The 15560-nt window shown below is 62.9% G+C and overlaps 1 protein-coding gene across 1 annotated transcript; it reads right to left on the bottom strand.

The window, feature by feature from the left end:
* Positions 1-5298: 5298 nt before the first annotated feature.
* On the bottom strand, positions 5299-14026 carry NTRK1 (neurotrophic receptor tyrosine kinase 1). Its single transcript, XM_057384798.1, has 17 exons — positions 13839-14026; positions 11782-11856; positions 10910-10981; positions 10432-10500; positions 10017-10171; positions 9735-9904; positions 9461-9575; positions 9048-9377; positions 8836-8853; positions 8647-8705; positions 8301-8403; positions 7789-7935; positions 7568-7698; positions 7318-7490; positions 6082-6322; positions 5573-5731; positions 5299-5484 (listed from the first exon to the last, which is right to left on the bottom strand). The coding sequence occupies exons 1-17, from the start codon at positions 14024-14026 to the stop codon at positions 5299-5301; spliced, it is 2391 nt and encodes a 796-aa protein (XP_057240781.1).
* Between the last annotated feature and the right edge of the window lie 1534 nt (positions 14027-15560).

The following is a 15560-nucleotide window of genomic DNA, read 5'->3' as shown; positions in this document are numbered from 1 at the left end:
GGGGACACGGCGCTGAGCCCCGCCACAGCCCCTATCTCTACCCCGGGCGCTTCCTCTGCCAAAACCCCCGGGGCTGACGCGTTTCCTCCGCGGACCCGCGGGGACGGGGCTGGRTGAGAGCGAGTGGGGCACGGGKGCAAGTCAGGGRCAGCGACAGGGACAAGGTCAGCATYGTGGGGTCACCGYGGGGTGTCRCAGCACTGTCCCGCGCCCCATCCGCTGTTCCCCGTCCCCTCACCACTGTCCGCTCACCTCGGAACCTGCACCATCCCCAAGTCCCTCCCGCCGCTGGGGACTGTCCCCTCCGGCAGCACCCAGCAGGGGACGGTGTAATAACCCCTCCAACCCACCCCTGGCCCCAGGGCGGCCCGGGAGGGTGACGGTGGCACTCACCTGGCCGGGACCCGCGGTGGAGGGCAGGGTCAGGGCGCAGCGGCCCCGACACGGGGCTGGCCTGGCCGGCCGGGATGGCGCAGSGCGGCCGTCGGAAGCGGAGGGAGGGCTGGAGCTGCTCTCAGGAAGTTTGGATATGGAGTCAACTACGGAAAAGGGAAAAAAATAAAAAAAAACCCTAATTATTTTTTTCTTTTTTTTTTTTTCTTTGCTGTCCAGAAACCGGCGGGTTTTGGCACAGCAGCACTGTCGGGGCTGCTCACACAGAGCATCGCGTGGGGAGGGGTCTGTGGGGACATCCCTCAGCTCCGTCCTGGTGCTGGAGGGTGTCCCCTTCCCGAGGGCTCTGTGGCACCCACGGGTGCAGGGCCTGACCCGGGGTGTCCCCCAGGGCTGGGGCAAAGGAAGGGACCCCCTGAATAGGGGATGGCTGCTCTGTGGTGAGCGGCAGTGAGGACTGGGGTGNCCCTTGGCTTCAGGGCAGCGGCTGCTGGCAGCAGAGCAGAGCTCGGGGTTGGTGCCTGACATTCTGGGCATAGCATCCCTGAATCCCAACATTCTGGGCACCGCATCCCTGCATCCCAGGGACACACTGTGTCCCAGCATCATAGGCACACAACATCCCTGCATCCCAGCATTTCGGGCACAGCATCCCTGCACCCCATGTACATCGTCCCTGCATCCCAGGGACACATCATCCCTATATCCCAACATTTCAGGCATGTCATTCCTGCATCCCAGGGACACATCATTCCTGAATCCCAGGGACACATCATTCCTGCACCCCCAAATCCCAGGAACACATCCCCCCACATTCCAGGCATGCATGTTCCCCATGCCTCAGGATCATGGGCACACATCATCCCTGCATCCTGACATTTCAGGCACAGCATCCCTGAATCCCATGTACATCATCCCTGAATCCCAGGGACACATCATCCCTGCATCCCAGGGACACATCATTCCTGCACCCCTAAATCCCAGGAACACATCCCCCCCACATTCCAGGCACGCATGTTCCCCATGCCTCAGGATCCTGGGCACGCATCATCCCTCCATCCCGACATTTCAGGCACGTCATTCCTGCATCCCAGGGACACATCATTCCTGAATCCCAGAAACACATCATTCCTGCATCCCGGGCACACATCATCCTTGAATCCCAGGGACACATCATTCCTAAATCCCAGAAACACATCATTCCTGAATCCCAGAAACACATCATCCCTGAATCCCAGGGACACATCATTCCTTCACCCCCAAATCCCAGGAACATATCCCCCCATATTCCAGGCACACGTGTTCCCCACATCTCAGGATCCTGGGCACACATCATCCCTGCATCCCGACGTTTCGGGCACGTCATTCCTGCATCCCAGGGACAGCATCATTCCTGAATCCCAGAAACACATCATTCCTGCACCCCCAAATCCCAGGAAACATATCCCCCCCACATTCCAGGCACGCATGTTCCCCATGCCTCAGGATCATGGGCACACATCATCCCTGCATCCTGACATTTTGGGCACATCATTCCTGCATCCCAGGGACACATCATCCCTGCATCCCAGGGACACATCATTCCTGCATCCCAGGGACGCATCATTCCTGAATCCCAGAAACACATCATTCCTGCACCCCCAAATCCCAGGAAACATATCCCCCCCACATTCCAGGCACGCATGTTCCCCATGCCTCAGGATCATGGGCACACATCATCCCTGCATCCTGACATTTTGGGCACATCATTCCTGCATCCCAGGGACACATCATCCCTGAATCCCAGGGACACATCATTCCTGCATCCCAGGGACACATCATCCCTGCACCCCCAAATCCCAGGAACACATCCCCCCACATTCCAGGCACACGTGTTCCCCACGGCTCAGGATCATGGGCACACATCACCCCAGGATCACGAGTCGTCCCTGCACCCCAGACACTGCAACCCTTCCCTTCAGGACCCCTGGCCATGTCTCCCCTGCATCCCAGGTCACCCCCAGATCCTTGGGGGATCGCCGGCCTTGCACCACCCCAATATCCTGAGCTCCTCAGACATCCACCACCTCTGCATCCCCGGATCCGGACCGTATATCAAAATTACATCCTGGAATCCTGACCGTATTTCAAAATTACATCCCGGACTCCTGACCATATTCCAAAATTACATCCCGGACTCCTGACCATATTCCAGAATTATATCCCGGGCTCCTGACCACATCCTCGCATCCCCGTGTCACCCCGTGTCCCCCCGAATCCAGGACCCCCGGCCAAGCCGCTCAGCACCGCGGACCCCCCTGCCCAGCCGCCCCCCACCCCCAGCACACATTAGCGGCCTCCGCGGCTCCCGAGGCGCCGTTAATTGCTCTGCTCGTTACAGGAACAGCTCTAATCACTCACAACGATTTTCACATCCCAGGGAGACTCCGCTGCCCGCCCCCCTCCCCGTACCCCTCCTCGGGTCTCCATTAGGACCAAACCCACCCGCAGCTGGGGCTACGCTGTGGCCACCCCAAAACGGCGCTTCCGGGAGCGGGGGTGGGCACCGAGAGCTGCTCCAATCCTGGGACAGGGAAGATTGGAGATGGGACAAGTTGGGGACATCCGGAACTGAGGATGGGGTGGGGAAGTGACCCCCCCACTCCGATGCTTTTTAAGGTGTCCCCAGGGCTTTGGGGAAATATTGCTCGGGGACACTCCAGGGCCACTTCAGTGCCGAGATGCCTTTGCAGCCCCCCCGGGACCCTTAGAGCCGGGGAGGATGGAGACCCCCAAGTGCACTTTGATGTGGTCAGGGCTGTGTGGCATCCATCCCTCTCAATGCCGGGATCCAGCTGGATTCTCAGCTGCCCTAAACATCCTTCCCATCACGCAGGGAACCCCAAAAACCTGACTGATGGTCTTAGAGGGGACCTGGAGACCCTTTAGGCGGGGAGGGGATCACTCTGAAGAGCAGACCCCACCCTGCCATGGTCTGAGCCGGTGGCAGGAGGGTGGCACAGCCGGGATGGGACCCCCGGCGCARTTGCAGAATCGGGCCCGGGACTCCCCAGCCCCGATGAACCCGGGTTAACAGGGCCAGGCCCCGGTGCCGCTGGGGCGGCAGCTTCGCCAGGGAGCGGAGCCGTTAATTACCTCATTGCCAGAGTCCATTACCGCTCCCCCCGGAGCAGTGAAATGGAGAAACTTCGGCAGGAGGGGTGGGRGGGAGGATAAAATCGATCGCGGGGGGAGCCTTAACTCTTCCCTGACCACWCCAASGGGGAAACTGAGGCACAGCYACCAGCRCSGGGGATTATTAAGGGATTGCCACCGCATGATGGAAGCTGAAGCACGGCTGCAGGAAAGTCCACCCTGCTCGGAGAGGGGGTGTCACCACGGCACGTGGCCCTTTTTGGGGCGTTGGTCTGCGGCAATCTCCAGCGTGGGGCTGGAAAAGCTCAAGGTTGTAATCTAGTTCCTTCCTCAAATTAGATAAGAGGGAAAAAGGCCATAAATCAGCGTGAGCAGCGATTAGAGACCCCAAAGAAGCAGGTGGGGGGCTCTGCCTGCCAGGCTGAGCTCCTGCAGGGCCGGACACTGCCCGTGCCAGCTTCCCGTATCCCGGGGCTGGACCCTAGGCAAACATCCAGGATCAGCCAGAAGGGCCCGACCCCGCTGCAGGGTTTTGGGATGCATTACAGGCTGGGAGCTGCGGGGTGCTGGGGCCGGCTCCAATTTCCTCCGGTTCACGCTGTGCCACATCCAGCCCTGGCCACCGGGCAGGGCCAGGTGCTAGCCCCAAACCCCTCAGTACCCACCCCAGACCCCCCAACTACTCCCACCTTGAGCCGTGCCTCAGTTTCCCCAGCGACCCCGCTTTCCTCCTGCTTATCTCGGGTCGTGGGGGGTAACAAAGGAGCTGCCAGGGCTCTGCCTGTGCTGCCTAATTATCCAGATGAAATCAATTCAGCTCCATTATGGTCAAATCCAGGTCTCAACCATTACCAAGGCGGCTGGAGAGCCTGAAGGAAGGATGATGGAGTGGACGCTACAGGGCATGTGATAACCCCCTGGTTCCGATGAGAGGACACAGCGAAGGGGGGCTGTCGCTCTTTTGGGGGGGATGGGTGTCGGCTTTGTGCTGCAAAGTCCCATCCTCTACCCGGAGCCCTTGGCCAGGGGACTCAGATGCCCCGGGACAGGGCATGGCACAARTTCTGTCCAAGGTGACACAGCCAGAAATGTCCCACTCTGGGCTGGGGATGAGAACACCCTCCCTGTGCCAGAATGGGCACGTGTGACCCCACATCCCAGGCTCCTGGGCACACCTTGACCCACCATCCTGGGACAACACCTCTCCCCTCCAGATCCTCTCCCCCACATAGCGCAGCCTCCCCGATTTGAAAAGCCCCTCTTTCTCCCCAAAATCCCCCCCTCCCACGTGCCTGGCCGGCACCCCAGAGCACGCAGAGCGCAGTGCGGGGGACACAGTTTATTATTGACTGGTTTCACTGCAGAGTGGGCGAGCACAGGGCRTCCCAGCTCCCCCGGGAGAGCTGAGCCCCCCAGCTCTGAACCTCTCAGAACCACCCCGTGCTGGGGGTTCCCATCTCTGCCCCCCCATAGCCAACCCACATCAGCCGAGTGCCTCCATCCCGGCGCAGTGGGAACGCCAAAAAGCCACAGAACACGGCCAAAAACCGGGGGGGCACCGCCCTGGGGGTCCCCCAGCCCAACCCAGCCCTCCAGCCCCCCCCAGGAGTCAGCTGGCATTTTCCACTATAAATAAGATTTCAGGCTTCTCCCGCTTTGGGGCATCAGTCCGGGGTTGTGTGTGGGGTGAAAGCCATGCCCCTGAGCAGCAGGGAGGGCAGGGGGAACAGCGGGGAGCGGATGGTGGGTGGGTGGGTGAGCCATCCCCGCTCAGCCCAGGATGTCCAGGTACACAGGGGGGGTCTTGACGAGGGCCTGGAGGCGGCTGTGGATCTCCTTGATGGGCCGGCGCTGCTGGGGCTCCCGGTGCCAGCAGCTCTGCATGATGGCGTAAACCTCGGAGGGACACGTGCGGGGCCGCTCCAGCTCCCGCCCCTGAGTGATGCACTCGATGGCCTGAGAGAAACGGGGGTGAGGATGTGATCCCCAACTCCGGGTACCCCCCGAGGGGCTGTTCATGCCCTTCTCCCCCTGCTCTGCTCACCTCGGTGTTGGAGAGTTGATACCAGGGCTGYTTYCCRTAGGTGAAGATCTCCCAGAGGACCACGCCGAAGCTCCAGATGTCGCTCTCGGTGGTGAATTTACGGTACAGGATGCTCTCGGGAGGCATCCAGCGGATGGGCAGCATGGTTCTGCCCCCCACCTGCCCACAGCGGGGGGTTCAGCAGGGTGGGGACCCTCCCATTTCCTTTCCTCCCATCCCTGACCCCGCTCATTAAGCCTCAGGTAAGATATAAGGAAGTTTTTTTTTTTTTGCTGAGGGTGCTGAGGTGGTTGTGGCTGCCCCATCCCTGGAGAGATTCCAAGTCAGGGTTTGGAGCAACCTCGGAGCAAGTGGAAGGTGTCCCTGCAGGTTGGGCTGGATGGCTTCCAAGCATCTTTTCCAACCCAACCCATTCTGTGGTTAAATCTGGATGGAGAAGGGTGGGGAGGCAGCAGCCAGGAGGGGAAATTGCATGTGACAGAGCAGAGAGAAGCGAGGGGAAAGCTCACCCGGTAGTAGTCAGTGCTGTAGATGTCCCTGGACATGCCGAAATCGCCGATCTTCACCACCAGGTCGTGGCCCACCAGGCAGTTGCGGGTGGCCAGGTCRCGGTGGACGAAGTGCAGGGAGGCGAGGTAAACCATGCCCGAGGCGATCTGCGTGGCGATGTGCAGCTTGTGCCCCAGCGCCAGCGGCCCTCGGGGCTGGCCCGGACCCTGCTCCAGGATCTTGGCATCGGGACCGTGGGACCTGCGGGGCACAGGGGCTGTGTGGGGCACGGGAGAGGGTGGGCAGAGGCGGGGGAAGGGCTGTGCTCCCCGGAAAAGGGGTGAAACGTGGGGAAATGTGTTCATGTGCGTGTGTAAATACCAGGGATGGGCGTGCGTTTGTGTACATACACCTGAGAAGAGTGTGCACGTGTGTGCGTGCACATGGGGGAAGAACATGCACACACACACACGCACACACGTGTGCGTCCTTCCCTGGCACGCAAGGGAAAGGTATGGACATGTGTCCATGTGTGTGCCAAGGGAAACACGTTACTCACACGCATGTGCATGTACACGGGAAGAACATGCATTCATGCATGTCCAGGAAGGGTTACATGCATGTATGCACACGCTCATGGGGGAGATGTGCGCTCACAGGTGTGAACATGTGTGTGTATGCATGCACACACGTGTGCATACATGTGCACGCACACCAGGGCAGAGCATGCACACCTGTGCATGTGCCCACACACACACACGTGTGCACACATGGGCCATCCCCCGTGCAAAGCAGCGTGTCAGGGCGGGTGTGAAAGCAGCCGTGCGTGTGAAACGGGGCGTGCGAGCCCGGCCAGGGGCCAGCGCTGCTCYGGCCGCCCGCAGCCCCTCGGTGCCTTTGATGGCGAGCGTGGCTGACAGCCCGGCCGGGGCGGCCGCGGCCGGGGGCTGGGGGAGCTCTGCTCGGCAGAACCATTAATGCCAACTCCCATAACAATAATCATAAAAGCCACGTCTCAGAGCTCCTCGCGCGGCCACTAAAGCGATGCCTCTGGCAGCCCCCCCCGTCTAGCAGCAATACCTGGGGGGGCAATCGAAAAGTCTCTGCTTATTCCAGCTGATGGCCAATCTCTCTCTATTTAAGCCTCTCAGACAGCTAATCTAATCAATATTGCAAGGAGGGCTGCATTAGCAGGGAGCAGGCTGGCTGCGCTGATGGAGCGGCAGATGGGGGGGTCCCGTTCCCCCCCGTCCCACCTGAGGAAGCGGTTGAGGTCGCCGTGTTTCATGTACTCGAAGACCATGATGAGGGGCTCGCCCTCGGTGCACACGCCGTAGAACTTGACGATGTGCTCGTGCTGCAGCACCGTCAGCAGCTCGGCCTCGCGTTGGAAATCCGAGCGGGCGCTTTCCGTCACCTCCTTCAGYGCCTGCCGGGCACAGAGCATCGGTGACACCCCCGTAGCCCCCCCACCGTGTGTCCCCGCATTGTCCCCCCCTTCCTCACCTTCACGGCCACCAGCATCTTCTCCTTCTCCGGGAGGAGGTTGTAGCACTCGGCCAAGAAAACCTTCCCGAAGGCGCCCTCGCCCAGCTCCCACTTGAGCACGATGTCCCGCCGCTGCACATGGTGCACGCCTGGGGGGACCCCCACCCGTCAGTGCTCCCCGGGTCGGGTACGAGCACGGGGGGATGCTCGGGGACCGCAGTCCCCAGCCCAACCCTTACAGGCGTTGCAGAAATACTGCGGGTTCTCGATGAAGTTGCTCTTCAGCCCCTCCAGTTTGCTCTCAGCCGAGGACAGGGGGCTGCTGCCCAGGTTCATGAAGTGCAGGGACATGGCCAGGTCATCCTCTTGGGCCAGCACGGCCGAGCCTTGTGGGGACAAGGACAAGGCCATCAGGGGGTCCCCCCCAAGCCCCCCCCAGCCTGAGCAGCCAGCCAGTGCCAGGCTCTGCCGAGCATCCCCCCGCCGGTGCAGCCCCCGGGGGCCAGGCAGCCCGATCAAACCCATTTAGAGGCTGAATCCATTCCAGGAGTGAATTAGCAGCTGCTGCCCACGCTCCCGGGGGAGCCGGCACCCCTCCACGGGTGTCCCCCCAGCCTCGGTCCCCATCCACAGTGCCTCTTCCCACACCTCTGTCTCAACCCAGGTGCCCGACACAGCCCCAGGGACATGGGGACCGGGCTGTCCCCGTGTCACAGCCCCAATATTGAGTCACCAGGCCAGGGGGACTCACGGTTAATGCCGAACTTGGAGCGGCGCCCGCACTTGTTGAGCAGGAGGAGAATGACGGACAGGGAGAGGCAGGCGGACACAGCCAGCGCCACGGCCACCGAGACCTGGTGGCAGCGGGAACAGCGGGTCAGGGTCCCACCAGGTCCTTTTTCCCAGCCCATGGGATGGGAACAAGCACGTAAGCCCCAGGAGATGCCACAGGGGAAACTGAGGCACTGAGACTCCGTTCTTCATCCCCACCATATACCCCCATCCCGCTCGGTGCTGCTTTTCCCGTCCCTTAGGGATTTGTCCCACCCTCTTGCAGGTGTCCTGGCCCTCCCATCCCAAATTGCAGACCTCCTCACCCCAAATGTGTGCTCATCCGTGGTCTCCACGGGCCCCTCCAGCGAGCTGTTCCTGGTGCCTGGGGCAGGGAGAAGGTGTAGGGTGAGTGTGGGGTCTCCTTTGCACGAAGTGGCCCCAATAAGGACCTGGATAGCCCAGGGTGGAATGCCCATTTTGGGGGTGCTGAGGCAGCAATCCTGGCCACTCACCCARTGGCGACAGAGACACTGGTGCAGCCCAAAAAGAGAGAAAGGAGAAACACTCRTTATTCCTCAGGTGGGAGGGAGCGCCCCGCCCTTTCCCCTCCCATCCCTGGGGAAACTGAGGCACTGCCAGGGCTTGGGCAGAGCCTGACACAACCCACTCCGCACACCGCGTGTGCCACATCTCTGTGACACGGGGGACACCCCCAGGCACCTACCGGGGATGGGCTCCTCGGGGCTGAAGCTGAAAGGATTGTCCATGAAGCGCCCTTGGACGCTGCGGGCGGCCGATCCCAGCGGGTTTTGGACCAGGAGGGTGTAGTTGCCGTTGTTGACGTGGGTGGGACGGTTGAGCTGGAGGCAGCCGTGGAGCACGGTGGTGTTGTGCTCGTACTCCACGATGCGGGTGTGGATGTAGAGCCCCTCGCGCAGCGCCGTGCCGTTGAAGAGCCAGCGGATGCTGGGCGCCGGGTTGCCGTCCACGGAGAAAGGGATGCACCAGAAGTGCTGCGGGATGGCTTCTTGCAGCAGCAGGATCACGGGGGGGACTGGAGGGCAGATCCAGGTGGGTTCCTGAGGCAGAACCACCCTCCCAASCAGCCCCCAGCCCAGCCCCCTCCGGGCTGCTCACAGGTAACGTTCAGCATCACGCTGTCCTCTGCCGGCCCCGCYGCGTTCTCTGCCCGGCACGCCAAGTCCTTGCGGTTGAGGCTGGAGGAGATGTTGGTGATCCCCAGGGTGATCTCCTGCTCCGAGGGCTGCAGGGAGCAGGGACAGGGTGTAAAAATGACACCCGCAAAGCCTGGCCACCTCCTGCATCCCTCCATGCCCACCCCATCCCGCAGCGAGAGGACTGGGGGCGGTTGGTGCTGCTGGGAGAGCTCCAATCCATGCCCAAGGAAGGCTGAGCTTGCCTTGGTGATGACAAACAGCTCGGGTCCCAGCTCGGGTCCCATCTCGGGCAGCACCCACTCCACGGTGGCGGGTGGCTGGGCGCTGACGTGGCAGGTGAGGTTGACGCTGTCCCCTTGGCGCAGCACCACCTCGGGGGGCTCGATGCGGACGCTCGGGGGGTCTGCAGGGGCAAAAAGGGCGAGCTGCTCTTACCTCCACATCCCACACTGTCCCCAGCCAAGCGGCTCAGGACAGGGGACAAACCAAACGCCTCGGGGTGCCCAGCCACGTACCACAGGCGCGGAGGATGTGGGCACGCAGGGGTAGCAGCACGGTGCCCTCCCAGCAGTGCAGGGACTGGTTCCCCAGTTCGGCCCGGCTGCTGTTGTGCCACAGCTGCAGCCAGCGCAGGCCGCAGGAGCAGTTGAAGGGGTTTCCCACCAGGATGCTGAGATGGAGCAGGGAAGAGAAGGCAGGACCAAGAGGTTTCTTCCAGGTGTGTGTGTGTCCCAGCAGAGTCAGCCGAGGCTGTGCCTGGCACCTCCAGCCCCCCGCTTTGTGCCACACGTGTCCCATGTGCCACCCCTGTCCCTGTCCCCACACCCGTGGATGTGAGAGCCACCCTTTTACTGCAGCCTGTCCCCTGTCCCTGTGTCACCCCAGTGGGAGATGCCCCACACCCACCTCCCCCTCTCCCTCATCACTCACAGCTCCTGCAGGGRCAGATGCTGGAAGGTTTTCCAGGAAAGGCTGTGCAGCGCGTTGGAGGARAGATTCCTGTTGGGATAAACCCCATCAGCTGGGTTTATCTGCCACCCAAACTGCCACTGGCCAGCAACGGGGCCACCACTGTCGCACCGTGACCAAGCAAAACCAGCTCTGCCAGGGGTGCCACCACCTTCGGGCACCTCCCGGCACAGGGGGAGCCCCTACAATCAGGGGACCCCTCCCACACCGGGGCAGCACCAGGCTCCCGGGGGCCGGCAGCTGCCCGCACTCCCACCCGGATCGATGGTTCCCACTCAGCCCAGCTCTGCGTGCCCYCCCGGCCAGGCTGATGTGCCCGTGGGCAGCGGGACACCATCGATCCCGCCCGGGCGCGGGGACCGGCCACCCTGCACCGGGGCCAGCGCCCGCGGGGATGGGCCCCAAACGGGGGGAGGGAGCTGGGGAAGGGGAGACTCACACGTGGCTCAGCCTGGGGGTGTCCAGGAAAGCGTCGGYGGAGATGTGCTGCAGCCCCGACCTGGAGATGGTGCTGAAGGGAGGGAAGGGCTGAGCACCTGTGCTGGGGACCCCAAATCTCCCAAATCCCCTGTGCCTCCCTGCAGTGAGATTGAACACTGGGGATCCCAAATCCCCATTCTGGGAGAATTCCCTGCGCCTTCCTGCAGTGGGATTGGAATCCGGGAATCCACAAACCCCATTCTGAGGGCAGACCCTGTGCCTCCCTGCGCCTCCCTGCAGTGGGATTAAAATCCAGAGATCCCCAGTCCCCATAGTGGGAGAATTCCCTGTGCCCCCTGCAGTGGGATTGAATTCTGGGGATCCCGAATTCCCATTCTGGGAGAATTCCCTGCGCCTCCCTGCAGCGGCATTAAAATCCAGGGATCCCGAATCCCCATTCTGGGAGCAACCCCTGTGCCCCCCTGTAGTTGGATTGAACTCTGAGAATCCCCAGACCCCATTCTGGGAGCAGCCCCTGTGCCTTCCAGCACTGGGATTAAAATCCAGGGATCCCAAATTCCCAGTCTGGGAGCATTCCCTGTGCCTCCCTGCAGTGGGATTAAAATCTGGGGATCCTGAATCCCCATTCTGGGAGCATTCCCTGTGCCTCTCTGCAGTGGGATTAAAATCTGGGGATCCCGAATTCCCATTCTGGGAGCATTCCCTGTGCCTCCCTGCAGCGGGATTAAAATCCAGGGATCCTGAATTCCCATTCTGGGAGCAGCCCCTGCACCTCCCTGCAGTGGGATTGAACACTGGGGATCCCCCATCCACCAGTTGCGCCTCCCTTCCCCATTTCTCTGTGCAGGGACCCCACTCTGGGGTGCTCACAGGCTCCTGAGGTCCCGCAGTGTCCTGGTGTCATCTCGGGTCAAGGTGGTCAGTGCCTGCTGGTTCTCAATGATGCTGGAAGGTGAAGGGGAGGGGTCAGGGGAGCAGCCCARGACCCCCACCCCCATGCCAGGGGCTGCTGGCAGAGCCTGGGGCTAGGGGAGTGAAGGGGGTAAAGCTCTTCTGCTCCCCAGGCTGTTCCCTATGGCTGGGGAGGGGACGAGGATGGARCTGAGCTGCCCCCCTGTGCCTCAGTTTCCCCTGGGATGAGCTGGGAAGAGGCGGGGGGATGGCAGCAGCTGATCCTGATGGGGCTGAGCCCCCAGTTGGTGCAAACTGTGGGGTCAGGGCTGAGCCACCCATGGAACCCGAGGTCTCACCCCGATAATGAATTTGCAGAGTTTCAGCCCCATTCATCCCTTGGGCCCCCATCTTTTCTTGCTCTGTGACAGGGGCACCACTGTCACTGTCCCCACACCCTTTTCTCCAAGCAGGAGGTGAAGAAAAGCCCCTTTGGGAGCAGGTACAGGGTTTTTCCCTGCCCCACCCCACTGGTCGATCCTGTGAACCCCAAACTGCAGGGGTTGGCTAATTGGGGTTCAGATCCACACCAACGGGGTTTTGGTCCCCCTGACCCCGSTGGGGATGGGATCAGAGCGGTTGGGGTGGTGGGATGGCCGGGGGTCTCTCGGGGGGCCACCATCCCCACCATCACCACCCCACCCCAGCAGCCAGCGAACAAAGAGCTGGCAGCGCCTGTGGCGCAGCATCCCCTAGCACGTGGGGAAACTGAGGCACGGAGCCACCGCAGCCGGTCCCCGGCAATGCGGCACGGGCAGGGCCGTGGTGTGGGGAAAACCCAGGAGTTGAGGCACTTTGGGGTCCTGTGGCACCGTGTCCCCCCGTGCCCCCAGCACCCTTCTCGTCTCTGCTCGCTCCAACCCTCCTCTTCCCACCACACATCCTGAAGCRGGGCAATGACTGGGAGAAGGGTAAATGTCCCAAACCAGCAAATTTGGGGTGTGACCCCCAGCACGCCGACCCACAGGCCCCAGGGCACAGTGACAGCCGTGACAGGATGGGGACAAGCTGCTCCCCACACCCCAGCACGGTGCGGGTGCTCCCTGCCCGAGATCCCCGCTGCACCCTCAGCGTGTTGGGGTGACTGGCATTGCCGCAGGAGGGGGTGAAGAGCAGCCCCCAGCCCCTCACTTGCCCCCTGGGGGATGATGTAGCCCCTCCACCCCATCTTTGCAGCCCCCAATGCCTCCCCAGAAACAGCCACGCTCCCCACGGCGATCCCAGCCCATCCGGCGATTCCTGATCCATCGCCGCTCCAGCCCAGCCCCACTGCCCTGTCCCCGAGCTAATCACCTCCATCTCCATCACCCCAGTGTCCTGTCCCTCAGCCCTGCTGTCCTCAGCCGCATCACCGCATCCTCCAGCCCCGTCATGGCCAGCCCCATYACCCCCAGACCCTCTGCCTGGTCCCTGAGCTCCGTCAACCCCAGATCCATCATCCCCATCCCCGAGCTGCGTCTCCCCCAACCCCTCTGCCAGTCCCCAAAATCTGTCACTCCCAGCCCCATCATCTCCATCCCCGAGCTCTGTCACCTCCAACTCCATCGCTGTCCCATCCCCATCACTGCATCCCTCCACCCTGCCACCCCCCTCTCCTCTGCCCGGTCCCTGGGCTCTGTCACCCCCAGCTCCTCTACCCGGTCCCCGGGCTCTGTTACCCCCAGCTCCATCACACCCAGCCCCGTCACCCCCAGCTCCATCACAACCAGCCCCCTCACCCCCAGCCCTATCACAACCAGCCCCCTCACCCCCAGCTCTATCACACCCAGCCCCGTCACCTCCAGTTCCTCTGCCCGGTCCCTGGGCTCGCTCACCCCCCAGCTCCATCACAACCAGCCCCGTCATCCCAAGCTCCGTCACTCCCGTCGCCGCCGCGTTGTCCCATCGCTCCCAACCCCTCTGCCCGGTGTCGGAGCTCCATCACCCCGACCCCCGGCCCCATCACCCCCGGCCCCATCACCCCCAGCCCCACTCACACGTCGGTGAAGCTGCCGGTTCCCAGCAGCGAGGCCAGGCTGTCCACGGTGCCGGGCTCCCGGCAGAGCAAAATCCCGGCCCGGGGGCAAAGGCAGGGGCAGGCAGCGGCAGCGCCCGAGACTGGCAGGGACGGGGACAGGGACAGGAGCAGCACGGCCAGGCAGAGCCAGGCGGGCAGCGCCGGCATCGCGGGGCCGATCCCGGGGCCGGGGCCAGTCCTGGAGCCGGTGCCACTGCTGGACACCGCTGCCGCTCCCGGACACCTGCCGCGGGTGCCGCCGCTGTCACTGCCGCCCTCCCTCGCACTTGCCCGGCAGCCCGAGCACGGGGCTGCGCGGGGCTTAAAAGCAACGCAGGGAMCGGCCTCCCGGGAGGGGCCGGCGGCTCCCCCCGCCCCGGCACCGCCCCCGCCCCGGCCCGAGACCCTCCCGGCCGTGTTTCACCGGCACCCGGGAACGCTCAGAGCCGGGAGAGGGGGATTCCGCACACGGGCACAGAGCACGGAGCCCGTCTGCGCTGTGCCCTGCTTAGACCCCTGTGCCCTGCTTAGACCCCTGTGCCCTGCTTAGACCCCTGTGCCCTGCTGCCACCCTACCCGCACTCTGGCACCTTACCCCCGCACCCCTAACCCCATGAAGAGGCTCCATCCCGCCCCTAAAAACCCTTGGGGCACGCAGGTGCACACGCACGTACACACAGACACACACACCCGCTCCAGACCCTGGCTCAGAGCTGGCTGAGTGCGAGGGACAGGGGACATCGCCATCCCGGGGGCCACCTAAAGTCCCCCGAGTTGTCACACCCCCCCTACAGTGTCCCCAAATTTCGATGCATGATGAATTCTCCTGGCTCAGGCTCTTCCCCAGCACCCCGTAATGTTGGGGGGCAGAGATGCTGGAGATGGGGGGACGTTTGGTGGCACAGTGGTCCTGTCCCCAACTGCCACCTCTGATGAAAACCCAGCTCCTCCTCCTCCCCGAGAGGACAGGAGAGGCCTGCTTTGCACCCACCGCCCCCTCCTCGGGCTTCCCCCGCCCATTCGGGTGCTGCTTGTCCCTGACCTTGCTCCAAAGCGCGTCGGGGGTGGCTCATCCGTGCACTGAGTTTTTCACATTCTCAGCCTGCCCCTTTCCCCCACGGCTCAGCCCCCGRCACATCTCCACCACCAACCCCAGTGGCACCTTGGGGTGCCCTCCCGTGGGGCTCCACCGGCCACCCCAGCAGCCCCCCCGGCAGATCCAGCCGGTGGCTCTTGCCACATCYTCCCGAATTCCACGGCTTTGACGTYTTTCTCCAGAAACGCCTCCGGTTTGGGCACCGCAGGGCAAAGCCGCAGGACACAGATGGGTTCAATAGGGTGAGGATGAGGAAACTTCGGGTGCCGTCCCCCCATCCCRCGATCCCCCCGAGCCAGACACTGCCGCAGCTGAGCTTCATCCCCTTTATTCGCGCTCATCCCGCGGCCGCCGATCAGTGAAGCCCCTCCCGCGGAACCAGCGCGGCCTCAGCACTGGTCCCAGTGCAGGGGACTGGGGAGAGGCATCAGGGCAACCCCAGGCTTGTCCCGCTGAAGGACTGCCCCGTGACTCAGTTTCCCCCGCCTGGGGATCACAGGGGTTACTGACCTGTTTGTCAGGCAGCTGGGGAGCGACGATGAGCGGCTTGATGGGGGACCCCGAATACCAAACCCTGCTACCCACTTTCACACCCACATTAACCCC

The sequence above is a fragment of the Malurus melanocephalus genome, unplaced genomic scaffold (genome assembly GCF_030028575.1).
Source record: "Malurus melanocephalus ecotype Western Australia unplaced genomic scaffold, MMel_1.1 scaffold_746, whole genome shotgun sequence".
Classification (NCBI taxonomy): domain Eukaryota; kingdom Metazoa; phylum Chordata; class Aves; order Passeriformes; family Maluridae; genus Malurus; species Malurus melanocephalus.
Note: the sequence above shows the minus strand (reverse complement) of the source record. Positions and strands in the feature narration are given on the sequence as shown.